The sequence below is a fragment of the Oncorhynchus mykiss genome, chromosome 15, assembly GCF_013265735.2.
Source record: "Oncorhynchus mykiss isolate Arlee chromosome 15, USDA_OmykA_1.1, whole genome shotgun sequence".
Lineage (NCBI taxonomy): Eukaryota > Metazoa > Chordata > Actinopteri > Salmoniformes > Salmonidae > Oncorhynchus > Oncorhynchus mykiss.
This window is the reverse complement of record NC_048579.1, coordinates 62,157,703-62,171,209: the sequence shown is the minus strand read 5'-3', so window position 1 is coordinate 62,171,209 and position 13,507 is coordinate 62,157,703. Positions and strand designations below refer to the sequence as shown.

The 13,507-nt window shown below is 43.7% G+C and overlaps 2 protein-coding genes across 4 annotated transcripts; one reads left to right on the top strand and one right to left on the bottom strand.

The window, feature by feature from the left end:
• Positions 1 to 1,874: 1,874 nt before the first annotated feature.
• On the top strand, positions 1,875 to 5,490 carry LOC110490564 (cytoskeleton-associated protein 4). The gene is made up of 2 exons (XM_021563988.2): positions 1,875 to 2,342; positions 3,968 to 5,490. The coding sequence occupies exons 1-2, from the start codon at positions 2,034 to 2,036 to the stop codon at positions 5,180 to 5,182; spliced, it is 1,524 nt and encodes a 507-aa protein (XP_021419663.2). The 5' UTR covers positions 1,875 to 2,033; the 3' UTR covers positions 5,183 to 5,490.
• A 1,232-nt stretch (positions 5,491 to 6,722) lies between these two features.
• LOC110490565 (inhibitor of nuclear factor kappa-B kinase-interacting protein) lies at positions 6,723 to 12,912 on the bottom strand. 3 transcript variants are annotated; one of them, XM_021563989.2, is made up of 4 exons: positions 12,311 to 12,912; positions 12,024 to 12,141; positions 9,736 to 9,957; positions 6,723 to 9,229 (listed from the first exon to the last, which is right to left on the bottom strand). In XM_021563989.2, exons 1-4 carry the CDS (start codon positions 12,529 to 12,531, stop codon positions 8,609 to 8,611), a joined length of 1,182 nt encoding a protein of 393 aa, XP_021419664.2. In that variant the 5' UTR covers positions 12,532 to 12,912; the 3' UTR covers positions 6,723 to 8,608. The 3 variants fall into 3 exon arrangements, 2 of the variants coding, with proteins under 2 accessions (XP_021419664.2, XP_021419666.1); XR_002468723.2 differs by lacking the exon at positions 6,723 to 9,229 and adding an exon at positions 10,377 to 11,627 and having other exon boundaries at positions 9,821 to 9,957; XM_021563991.2 differs by lacking the exons at positions 6,723 to 9,229; positions 9,736 to 9,957 and adding an exon at positions 10,270 to 11,627.
• Positions 12,913 to 13,507: the final 595 nt, after the last annotated feature.

The window sequence follows — 13,507 nt, the reverse complement described above, 5'->3', positions numbered from 1 at the left end:
TCCATTATATCAAAGTATCAGTTAAACACAAACATTAAGATCCCTGCAACAAAGTGTACAAGCTGTAATGATATGCTAACATTCATTCTGCCATTTTGGCAGTATAGTCATATCAGTGAGTACGTTTACATGCATGGCAATAATTAGATATTAAACTTACTGTTGCAGTAGGCAGATTCTGAAATAGTAATGTAAACACCTTACTCTGCTTACGGTATCTTAATTAATCAGCGTAAGGTCACAATTGAAGTATGCATATACTGATTGAAACGGTTTTCGGAGCAATCTTTCAAATTGTTAGGACATGTAAACAACTTAATCGACGTTCCAGTAGTGTATTTGATCTGTGCATGTGCTAGCACCAGCCGAGCAAGGCTCTCTCTATGGCGTGAGTGAAGTGAGTTCGGAACAACTGAATGTATGCGTCTTAGAAGTATTTTTCACATACAAACTTTATATGTCCGAACTAAGAATCATATACGCTTCTCAAAAATAACATGTCTCTGTGATTGCTGATTTCTGCATGTATCAGAGCTCCATCAGGTAGCCTGATTTCAGATGTGTCCATATACATAGGATTATTAGGGAAATTGTTACTCTTGCAAAGCATGTCAACGTTTTAATTGAACTATTATATTAATATGACTAGCCACAATAATCGCTTTATTGTGTGCATTTAACCGTACTCACTGAGGGGTCCTGGCGTTGGTGGGGAGCCTGAGATATTATGTCCCACCGGTACTCGTCCCACCAGTAGGTGGTAGTATACAGAGGGGCCTGAGAGTCTGCAGTTAGACTCAATTGGACAACGGCCAATGTGCTTGGAGTGTTCAAACATCAGATAACTAAATAATCCTGCAACTTTTATCAAACCTTTAAAAACACACGTGAAAACAATTATTTTGTGGCAGATTAATACAAAACAGAGCGTTTTGTTATCCATTTTGTGTAAAATATGCATTTTGTTTCTTAATTTGCATTGTGGTGCTTGCTAAATGTTATTGAAACTATTCAAATGTCCAACTCTACAGGTTTGCAGTTTGCAATCGGTGACAGCAATCCTATCATGATTTAGAGGGAACATAGCATAGGCTAGTGATTAGGTTACGCTGATTATGTAACAGTATGCCAATAGCCTAATGACTTCGGCACAATGGAAGAAATTGAAAATATGCCTATTTGTTAAAATGCATTGTTAATGGTAAAACAAATATATATTTATGTATATATATATATATATATATATATACATAAATAAATATATATTTGTTTTACCATTAACAATGCATTTTAACAAATAGGCATATTTTCAATTTATATATATATATATATATATATATATATATATATATATATATATATATATATATATATATATTAAATACATTAATAGTTGTTCGAAACACTTCCTGATCTGGTCTGGTATAGCAACATGCCTTGGATTGAGGGAACTCTAGGAAAGGATGTCGAGGCATACACGATGAGGCTACTCTAGTTGCCACGTATGAAGGGAGGAGCAAATGAGTGGGAAAAAACTATCCAACAACCCCTCCTCTTTACTGTTGGTACAGTATTGAAACAAATTACATCAGTTGATTTCTGAGATCATTATTTTTCTAGACATGTTTAGGCTATCCTATACCAGGATTTTGGCTTATATAAGCAGGGTTTGAAAGACATGAAACATCAATGGGCCTAATTCTATTATTCCAAATAAAGAGGCCTAGTTTTTTTCCTCAACTTTATCAGAACTAGTTACTGTGTTTCTGAATAACACTAGTTACTGTGTTTTCTACATAATTCCATAGCCATTGGAGACATAAGGCAAGTACAGCCACCAATTTTGCAGTCAGAAAGTCAGGTCCCACAATAAGAAAGACGCCCCTTTTTTGCATACCTCGACGCGAACGGAGTTCTAGGAAAGCCACATCGCGCTCACTGATACGCTAAATGTACAGTAAAGACAGTACACAGCATCTGTAGAGACCAGCCTCACACTTCCTCGAACCCTCTGGTAGAAAGCCACATCAGACATGACTGCGAGAAACAGAAACAAGAACAATTTAAGCGAAAAGACTGCTTCATCCACGCAAGATGACGTGGCGAAGAAAAGTCCGAAACCTAGTAGTAATGGTAGCCCCTCAATCCAGGGATCGGGGTCAGGGAGTTGGGTCAAAGTTATAGCTGCTTTATGTTATATCGCATTAGTAGCCGCTGCGGGCTTTGCTGCTATTTATCTACAACAAGTGTTGAAAGAAGTCCATCAAATCAGCAGCAGAAATGAAGAGACCGTACGGAAAAATGCAGAGGTTGCGCACAAAGTAGAGAATGTTCTTCAACAGGTAAGTAATGCAAACGATATAGGACTAGCCATTTAATGACAAGGTCACGAGATAAGGCAGGCCGTTGAAGACCGCACACCAAAAGTAGATAGGATGAACATATAGACTACAGAGAAGAAATGGCTAGAAGAGGGCCATCTCCCCCTCCTCCAAAAGATTGATGAGTTGGCACAAGAAAAGTACAGATGTAATCTATGCTATTCTTTCCTAGAGAGAGAGTACTGACATTGAAACAAAAACAAATCCAGGTTCTATAGAATTGAGGAATGCATTGATATAATGTATTAACATGCCACCCCATAAGTTATCTTTCATTATTATCCAGCTTATTATCCAGCTATCCAGTTCCTGTATGAATTAATTAGGTCAAACAGTTATTCCTTCATTCTTTCAATTCTTTTCAAGCCTTCATGTAACTTCACTTAACTTGTCATGCATAAATTGAGATCTCCCAGACCAGTTTGAACTAAACCAGTTTGAACTGGATGCTTACAGTTGTTTTTTAAAGCTGCATATGTAGATCTACCCCACAGGCTGAGAAATAGCTGAGTTATGTAATAAAGCAACGTAACCTACTCATGAGTTACTGTAACTAGGTAAACGTGGTAAAGAAACCCAGCAGGGAAAAACATTTTCTAAGAATACACATTCAACAAGTACATCCTGAAACATGCATTGCAGTCTCATATATGTAAACGTTCTATGTGAGGCTGTGTCAACTATTGTTGTATAAAGATACAGTATGGGATTAACTGTCTTTCACTGCAAGCTATAAAGTCTATTTCAATAACTACCAAGGCAAAAAGCTATTTTGTCAGGCAAATGACTGGTCAGGGATAGGCTCTTCCACCCTCTTCCAACTTTCTTGGAATGTATTGTACCTGTGTTTCCAGTACATCCAGTACATAGGTGTGACTAAACATGTGTTATACAATTTAATAGTAGTAATAGTGTTAGATAATATGGCTATTATATAATGTATTCATACATACAGTATTTATAGTAGGGATGTGACAGATGGTAAGTATTTGACAGATTAATAATAAAAGACTAATCGAATAATCATTAATCATCATCTGCATTGATGACTACACTGAGTGTACAAAACATTAAGAAAACCTTCCTAATATTCAGTTGCCCCCCCCAGTTGAGCATGAATAACCCAGCAGCGTTGCAGTTCGCCTGGCACCTACTACCACTACTACCCGTTCAAAGTGACACAATCCATGTCTCAGGGATTAAAAATCCTTCTTTAACCTGGCCCCTCCCCTTTATCTACACTGATTGAAGTGGATTTAACAAGTGATAAGGGCTCATTTATTTATTTTATTTTACCTTTATTTAACTAGGCTAGTTAAACTAGTTAAGAACAAATTCTTATTTTCAATGACGGCCTAGGAACAGTGGGTTAACTGCCTGTTCAGGGGCAGAACGACCTTGTCAGCTCGGGGGTTTGAACATGCAACCTTCCGGTTACTAGTCCAACGCTCTAACCACTAGGCTACCCTGCCGCCCCTCATAGCTTTCACCTGGATTCACCTGGTCAGTCTCTATGTCATGGAAAGAGCAGGTGTTCTTAATGTTTTGTACACTCAGTGTATGATTCGCTGTCTGTGGTTGTGTAGGTGGACAACGTGAGGCGTGCTGTAGACGGGTTGGAGTCGGCACTGGGCACCATGCGGGCAGAGCAGGAGGTGGGGAGCCGAGCGGTGAGGAAGGGCGAGGCGGAGACACGGCGGGTGGAGGAGGCTCTTCAGAGGCTCCAGAATGAACTGCTGGTTGACCTGTCAGAAGGCATCAAGGAGGTGAAGGAGGCCAGAGAGCGGGACTTCTCTTCCCTGGAGAAGACGGTGGAGGAGCGCCTGGCTGAGTTGAGTGCTTCCATCGCGGACAGCGTGACTGAGTTCACCGAGACCCAGGGTGAGACTCAAAGCCAGCTGGCTGACCTCAAAGCCCGTCTGGATGACATGGAGGACCCGGAGCTAATCAGGCAGGAACTGTCCGCCATTGTCGACACCGTCGCCGGGCTCAGCACCACTAAGCAGGCCACAGATGAGTCTGCCTATTCGCTGAGGGAGCAGATCGCCGCGGTGGGGTCGGAGCTCCAGACCCGTAACCAGGAAATAGCCTCGATGTCACAGGAAGTGGAGGCGGTGAGGTTGCTGGTGCAGGAGACGGCGGGGAGCCTGCGGCAGCAGGTGTCGGGGGCAGAGGCAGGCATCCAGGCGTTGACAGATCAGGACCAGAGCCTGCAGAGCAGCCTGGAGCTGGCCACCGAAGCTCTACACAGTCTGGAGAAAGAACTGCGGGGGGAATCGGCCAGGGCTGAGCAGAGGTCCGACGGTCTGGAGGTCAGACTAAAAGTGGCGGAGGAGGGCGGAGACTCCCTGGCCGCGTCGCTATCAGACCTGACTTCCAAGGTTGAGTCTCTTCTTGCCAAGTACGATTCCCACGAGAGCATGCTCGCCGCCCAGGGCACAGCAGCCGAGAAGGCCCGGGCCACTCTACAGGGAGAGCTAGAGGAGCTGAAGGGCAGCCTAGGGGAGCTCCAGTCCAACGTGGTCGCACTGAGTGACGCTCAGACCAATCTGGCTTCCAGGGTCTCTAACCTGGGGCTGCAGATAGAGGGGCTGGAGCAGAAGCTGGAAGCCTTGGGGGAAGTCTCCAAGTCAACCAGCCATCCCCCACCAGAGCTGGAGAAGCTGAAGAGCACCGTGGATGGCCTGGTGGGGAAAGCTGCCAAGCTGGAGAGCCATGAGAAGGCCATCGAAGCCCTACAGGGGTCACTACAGAAGACCATTAGCTCATTGGAAGCCTTGACCAAAGCCCCAGCCGAATAGCAAGAAGGTGTAAGGGGAGCATAGGAGAAGGAGGAGGAGGGGGTAGTGTTCAGGAGGGGTAGACTGGGTTAGGTCAATGAGAAATGGGGAACGTGGACTGCTGTGAATTTTAACACAACACTGCACTGTAGTTTTTTGTTTGTTTATTTGTATTTTTTCTCATTTGAGTTTTTCATTTAGTCAGATTCTGTTACGGGTGGTTTCACAAACCCAACTTGCAATATAAGCTCTTGTTCAGGAGCGTGTTATGGTTTACTGATTGTGTTTTGTTACAAAAATTAAATTGGGCCACCACATTTTTGTGTAGACAAGGCTTTGTATTGATTTACATGTATATTATAAAATCTTCATCGTACATTGTATGGGGCTAACTCACTCCAACCGTCTCCGTGGCAGATGCGAGGTAGCCATTTTGTACACCACCACACTTCATCAATCTCACTGGAGGTGAGTACTGAGGTGAAAGGTGAGAGTGGGTCGGTCTGTTTCTAGAAGATCATTGGATAAAGATCATAGAAAATCCTTCATAGGATACAGGCTACAAGGTTAAAGCACTCCCAGTTCATTTAAAGGCTCACTCTAGGTATGTGCTCCAAATGGCTCCCTATCCCCTATATAGTGCACTACTTTTGACCAGGGCCCATATGGCTCTAGTAAAACTAGTGTACTACATTGAGCTCCAAAAGTTTTGGGACAGTGAATTTTTTTGTTGCTTTGGCTTTGTACTCCTGCACTATGGATTTGAAATGATATAATGACTATGCGGTTGAAGTGCAGACTGTCAACTTTCATTTTTTATTTTCATCCATATTGAGTGAATTATTTGGAAATCACAGTACTGTTTGTACATAGTACCCGGTTTTTGTAATAGTGAGAGGTAGGGATTTTTGGGGAGTATGATATTTATGCCTCTAACTTTCTCACTCATTATTCACGATTCATTCAGGACTATCCGTAATCATGGTAGCATCCACAAAATAATCAAACAGAAAATGCATCCAACAAATATGTAGTCACATACTTGATCTAGTCCCCTAAAATGGGGGACTATGAACAAAAAGTGCTGTAATTTCTAAACGGTTCACCCAATATGGATGAAAATACCCTCAAATTAAAGCTGACAGTCTGCACTTTATACCATTTCAAATCCAAAGTGCAGGGGTACAGAGCCAAAACAACAATACCACTGTCCCAATACTAATGGAGCTCACTGTATATAGGGAATGGGATGCCATTTGACATATAACCTGGCACTTCAGACTGACTATATAAGTGGACTTAAGTCTGTGATGCCTATTGGAATATTTAATTAGGAAACACTGCTGGGACAGTCAAGTGAGAATTTATTGAAAGTAATTAATTTTCATCTGAAGAGAGGAGATTGCTTGAGGCTAATTCAATCATTTCCTGATAGGCCACTCATAACCTGATTTGAGCCCTCACACACACACACACAAACCTTCCATTCAACAGGTGCCATTGCATCAACATGTACAAGGAAATTAATAAACATGTATAGGGAATACAGAGTACACACAAACTTCAAATTGACATAATTTATTAAGCACAACCCTCTCACACGAAGAACAATATATCCAAGGCTTTAAAACACGATCTCTGCAGTGTCCTAACACCACTACAATGGGGTTGCGACAGTTTGAAGGAATGGCTACTGTAAATACATGTGGTGTGATCTGTACATGTAATTAGCTTTAGTTAAAACAGTGGTATGGTGTCCACACTCTTTACCCAAAGACCAGCTGCAATCTGCGTCCTAATGTCTGGTTTTCATTTGAGCGATTCCAGGTATGTGTAGGTTCAACTCTATCTTTAGAGATGACATGCCAATGTGCATGTTGTGATTGGCTCTCGGGTTGGAGATTGGCCTTTGGTGATTGGCAGCTCATTGTTCAGCTCCGATACATACTTCCTCCTTCAGACGTATATTTCCTGTAAAACACCTGGAGGCTTACTCAGCAGTTTAGCCCTAGAAATCAATAGATTAGCATGCTTCCCTATCCTACATGATCGTGATGTCTGTTCTACACAATATATTTCCATCAGAACATATGGTAACCCACTGAATAAGCCCATGGGTTGTTTTTTTTTTATCAGAGGAGTGCAACGTCAGCAATGTTGCAGATAAAAATGTTAAACAGAACAGAAACAACTCTCAGACATGAATCACAGCTCTATGCCACACATTTCTATCTGCATTGCTCTGCAGTCAGCCCCATTGAATAAACTCCTGGCAACAGATTGCTTACACCAGCAGCGTTCAGTATTCTATTTTAGGTCCCTATACCTTTAAACCACAGACTCATTTCGATTTGATTGATGGCAGAGAGATGCAAAAACTAGCAGAAATAGCTAGCCATGTGGAACCCCAGGGCATGTATTCAGCACTGTGAACTATTGAGAACATTGCAGGTAGAATGTATAGCGCTGACATCCTCATTCCGTATTGTACAGAATCATATTGTAGCAAAACATTCCTCCTGAACAGGCCCCTTAGCCTGAGAATACATACCCGTGTGCAGGTCACACAGGGGTCAAGCAGTGTTGTTACAACCCCACCACTGGCCAGACTGACAACTGATAAGGGGGAAACTGTTCAAGAGACTGCTCACATTCCAAAACTGTGGACCAGAAAGACCTCTCATTCACCATGATTGATGCCATTTTTCAAACAAAAATAAACAACATTCCAGTCTCCTAGGACACAGGTTGGCATTTACTGGGATGACTCATGTACTGGAGGCAGCTCTGCAGGGTAGTCACTAGCTGGCGCAGCCATAAAATCTGATTTTAAACCTAACCTAAACCACACTACTAACCTTATCCCTAAACCTAACCTAAACCACACTACTAACCTTATCCCTAAACCTAACCTTAAATTATGACCAACAAGCACATTTTTGTTTTCATGAATTTTGACTTTGCCACTGGCCCTTCTAGTGGAAATTGCTCAGCTCTGCCTCCAGGACAAGATTCATCGCAATAAACGGCAACCTACTTATGTGACAGGTTCATTCAAGGATACAATTTGTAAAGCAACATACGTCAGTCAGCATTCTGGACAAAAAGCCCAGTTAGTCTCAACTTAACCCCTAGGACTTACCTCTCGACCCCCTAAAGATTTGTATAGGTATACAGTCAATGGAAAGTATACTGGAATGTACATTATAGGGGGAGCAACCTGTTCTTCTGTGGTTTCCATTATATTGCTTCCATTAATCAAGATCTCTGGGGGGAATCCAGAAGTACCTGTTGTAAGGGCTAGGTGGGGTCGACCATGGCTGTAGAGAGATCAGCAAACTCTGAGATTTTCAAAACACGTGCAAGTTATTGTAAGGGAATGGTTGGTGACAAGCTGAAAGTTTGCCATTTACTCTGTAGATTTATAGCATATAGAAAAGCACTCATTCACAGCTCTCCTTCCAGTGTCTGAGGGAGGGCTTCGCTCACAATGACTTTCTGCAGAAGCATCTCTCCTCCCACTACGGGCATCTCAGGCTCAACTAACTGACTCAACTGCTGTGTCACAACTCCTAGGTCCTCCTCCACAGCGCTGAGGTTAGAGAACGTCTGCCGTAGCTCTGCGATGTCCTCCTCCCTCCTGGTCAGATCCTCGGCCAGACGGCCGATCCTCAGGGTCAGCTCATCCACCTGCGGAGCCAGCGCCCCGAAGTCCCGCTTGATGGCCGCCACCTTGGGCTTGAGGTCGCCGGCAAAAGTCACCGTGCGGACCAATCGGGCACGGCCACTTTCCAGCTCCCTCAGGCGCTCCGAGATCTGCTGGTCGTTGACGAACAGCTCAGGTAGGCGATGTTTGAGCTGCTCCAGGGCTTGGGCGTTGCGCTCCGTGGCGCCCTTGAGGCCCTGGATGCGGTCGATGCTGCCGGCCAGCAGGTCGCCGATACGTTTGACCATGCTGTGTTCGGCCTGGGCGGCCCGCTCCTCCAGCTCCCGTACCTTCTCCAGGAGAGACTCCACCTCCGACTGGAGCCCATCCATCCGACGCACGTCTGTCCGCACCGACGCCACCTAGGAGATGGAGGAAGAGGAGAGGAGGAAGATGATTCATGGGCAAATCTTTACATGAATGGCCTTTCTATTCTAATGCTACGGTTCTGTTCAACAAGTTGCCTCTGGTTTTGAGACTTCAACCTTTACGTACTTGGAATATAAATTTATTGGTATTATTACATGTAACTACATATTACATGCAACGACATATTACATGTAACTACATATGTCGTTACATGTAATATGTCGTTGCATGTAATATGTAGTTACATGTACTAATACCAAGAAATGTATATTCCAAGTACGTAAAGGTTGAAGTCTCAAAACCAGAGGCAACTTGTTGAACAGAACCGTAGCATTAGAATAGAAAGGCAGTGTAACTACTTTAAAACATACTATTTCCAGCTTATTACAATACAGTGATTGTTTCAGGAATCTTATCTGCAGTTCCTGTGTAATTGTTATTACATCCTGGTTACCAAAGTAGTAAGAGCATCTAGATGGCTTAAATCATCTTTTAAAACCTTAGTGTTGACATCCTTAGTGATAGCAGAGGTGCGTCCCTCGATTTGTCCCACAGCCTCGGTCAGTGCTGCCACGCTGTCCTGGAGCAGGCCGCGTTTCTCCGTTAGGCCGGACGCCCAGTCCTTCAGCTGGCTTACATCCCGCTCCAGGGCCTCCAAGTGGGGCAGGAGACCACCAGGCTGCCTCTCTAGATGCTCCAACAGGCTCTGGACACCCTCGCACTGCGCCAGGAAACAGGTGGAAAGACAGAGCAGGGCAGCCATTTTAGAAAAGAGCTTTACATAGGAAAAGACTGAGCAGCTAGATCATGCAGTCATAGACTGGTAGATAGGATGCATTGAAAAACATGCAGGGAGTCTATAAGTTACACAGAAAGCTGATGTTTGGTACAAATAAATAGAGCACATAAATGGGTAACACTAAGATATTTGAGACGGGTTTTAATTTACTAGAGATGCAAGATAGTAGAGAGAAGACATTTTTTTACAATAGATTTAACCAAATTTGAACATTTAAAAGATTCAGAGAAACACTGATAATATGGCACATTTATTAGAAATGCAATACTGCCATTACTGTTAAACTCATTGGAATATAAAATGTGTATAAAAAAATGTATACAAACTCAACATTTGAGTACCTGATGATATTGGAGTACCAGTCACAATTGTTCTCCTTTCAGACACTGACAAGGCAACAATAATATCCTTTACAGATTACAGGAGCAGTGTTTGGGTGCAAAAGCTACATTCAGTTGCTGACTTTCAGCAGCCAGTGCAGATAACATTGATTGGTTCCCATATGAGATAGTAGCATGTTTGTGAGACAAGAACTTAAAACCTATTGATGAAACGTATTGCTAAACTTTAGCAATAGCAAGTTAAAATGCACAAATCACACAATGTAGCAATGGTTTAACTATGTGAGGATTTAACAGCAGTTTTAAAACAAATGGAATGACAGGACCACTCCTTCCCATGGTTTAAAAATGACATCACACACTGAGATCATCATTATGTACCAGCTGGGGTGGCTCATCCTGCTCTGGGTCCTTGACCTTTCACCCCTCCCTCTCCCCTTCCCTATCCAGTGTTCCAGAATTAGCCTGGTTGTCCTGTTGCTCCTCCCCCCTGCTGAGCTGTCCCAGCGTCTCCTTGACAACAGCCAACTCATTCGTCATCTTGAGGATGCTGTTGTGGGCCTGGAGGGCGTCCAGAGCCTGCTTGATGTCCAGGATCTCCGTCAGGGCTTTAAGCATGTTGTCCTCTGTCCCAAACACCTGCAGGGTGAGCTCCTCCAGCCTTCGCTCTGCCGTCCCCAGGTCCCCCCCCAGCCTCAGAATGGATCGCACTGCCTCCTCCACAGCCGGGAGGTGAGCCTCGCACTGCTGGGCCCGGGGGATGTGCTCCTCTAGCTGGGCAACTAACTCGGTATCTACTCGGAGCAGGCTCCGGACTTGGTCCTCCAGTTTGTGGAGCTGCTTGGTGTTCCAGTCCAGCTGGTCCTGGGACCGCTTGGCATCCTCGTCCTCGGTGCGGCCAAGGGCGCGTGTGTTCCGCCGGGTGCTGTCCTCCAGCTCCTCCAGCCTCTCGTCCAGCGCCCGGGCCCTCTGCTCGGCCTCGTTCACCCGGTCTGTGGCGCCGGCGTGCGCCTCACGTGACTCCGTCTTCAGAGAGGCCAGGTCGGAGGTCACCGAGGCCAGGCCCGTCTGCCACGTCTCAGTCACGTTCAGGAAGCGGGCGTTGACTGTCTGGAGATCGCGAGAGGCGGAGTTCTCGTCATCCTGCATCGCCAGGACGACGGCATGGAGCGAGGACAGGTCACGTTCGAGGCGCGTCGCCAGGGAGAAGGTGGAGAGAGCCCCCTGCAGGTCATCCTCGGAGGCGGCGAGCTGCAGCCGCAACACAAAACAGGGAGGGCTGTTTCTGGGGAGGGCTCTGGGATCCTCAGTACTCTCAGTACAAATCCATGCAATTACATGCACACATTCAGTCAAAAGATGCATATAGCGATTCTAAGGAAGACAATGTGATTTGATCGCAGAATTCAATTCAACTGGATAGGCTATACAATCCAAGACGCAAGAATAACTGCAGCAATAAATACATTAATAATGCAGACATGTCTGCAGGGACTAATAATAAGGGGGAGGGGCCTACATTATGTGACAAGCAAGACAATGACAGTGTCAATACACACAATAACATAAACACACATAGCAAAGCATAGAAGTCTCTGCATAATGTTTTTGAGAGATGGATACAGTTCCAATAGAAACAAAACATACCTTCTTGGACACCTTGATGACTTCCTCCTCCATTTCAAGGAGACTTGCTGTCTTCCCAGACAGTAGTTTGTACTTTTCTTCCACGTCGAAGAATCTTGCATTCTGCTGCAATACCACCCTGTAATGTAAGGGGCGAAAATAGCGTCAAAACTCAAACATAAAATTATTAATTTCCTCTTGTTTGGCCGAGATGAAAGTAAATAGGAGTTATCCACAAACACACGGGCCTTTATAAGTAAATATTTGGCTTATGCCCTATGCAAATGAATATGCTTACTTTTACTTACCATGTAAGCACTATGCAAACTATCAGTGACAATAGACAAGTTATCGTTTTCACATCCAGGGAGAACGGCGAGGAGCTTTTAGGTTCAGCCAAGCTATTTCCTTCGGTAGCTTTAGCTTTTTTTGCTTCATCTTCGGAAGTGTACTTTGACGTTTCTACCGGTTCGTCATTTTGTTTCTGAGCCGTGGTCTTCTTCCTTTGCTTCACTTCATTACTTGGCATTTTTGTAGCCTGCAACAACGTTTCGGCTTGCAGCTTCCTTTTGCCTACTAGACCTACTTGAAAAGGAATTGATTCAAAGTAGCGGCTGCGACTGCAAGCGACAATGGCCCACAGCTCTAGAAGTTTCGTAGCAGACTAGCGCAAGAAACTCCATCCAAAATCAAGTTAAATGCATTAGTTAAAATGTGAATATAATTAAGAATATTTAGGTATTTCAGATAATCAAATAAACCTTAGATAAAAGTATTCTACTTGCCAACTCATAGAAACAAGTCTACATATCCCGTAAAGGAATCGACCACTTGATCGCTCATTGGAATTTGGGAAAAATAACAAAATGCGTCAGCCAGCCACGTAGACGGCTGACGCCTGAAAATATTACAACGTGCCGCCCGTTATATGACGAGTAGGCCTAGACCCTCTGATTTCAACGTTCCCCAATAGACCGTTTGAGGAAACATGAAAAACGGTGATATTTCAAGTTTGTAAAGGCTAATTAGTATTAATAAGAATAAATGAGGATGACACAGAAAAATCTCAAATAGAGTAGAACACAGTTATGAGCGCTCTTCCTTCATGCAAAGAAACAAAAAAATCAGTGGAGAAAAAAGTACTAAATTGTCATACTTGAGTAAAAGTAAAAGATACCATAATAGAAAATGACAAGCAAAAGTGAAAGTCACCCATTAAAATACGATTTGAGTAAAAGTCTAAAGGTATTTGGTTTTAAATATACGTAAGTATCGAAAGTAAATGTACTTGCTAAAATGTTAAAAGTAAAAGTATAAATCATTCTTATTCCTTATGTCAAGCCAACAAGACGGCATAATTCTCTTGTTTTTATTAGGGATGACCAGGGAAGTTACCTTGATAAGTGTGTGAATTGGACCATTTTCCTGTGCTGCTAAGCATTGAAAATGTAACGAGCACTTTTGGGTGTCAGGGAAAATGTATGGAGTAAAAAGTACACCGTTTT

Excerpts from the sequence above, each read along its gene's own strand:
- LOC110490565 (XM_021563989.2), bottom strand. The coding sequence starts at position 12,531 with ATGCCAAGTAATGAAGTGAAGCAAAGGAAGAAGACCACGGCTCAGAAA. Across the intron at positions 12,142-12,310 it reads GTTTGCATAGTGCTTACATG|GGTGGTATTGCAGCAGAATG; the intron begins GTAAGTAAAAGT and ends CTTACATTACAG. Across the intron at positions 9,230-9,735 it reads CTAAGGATGTCAACACTAAG|GTGGCGTCGGTGCGGACAGA; the intron begins GTTTTAAAAGAT and ends TCCATCTCCTAG.
- LOC110490564 (XM_021563988.2), top strand. The coding sequence starts at position 2,034 with ATGACTGCGAGAAACAGAAACAAGAACAATTTAAGCGAAAAGACTGCT. Across the intron at positions 2,343-3,967 it reads TAGAGAATGTTCTTCAACAG|GTGGACAACGTGAGGCGTGC; the intron begins GTAAGTAATGCA and ends GTGGTTGTGTAG.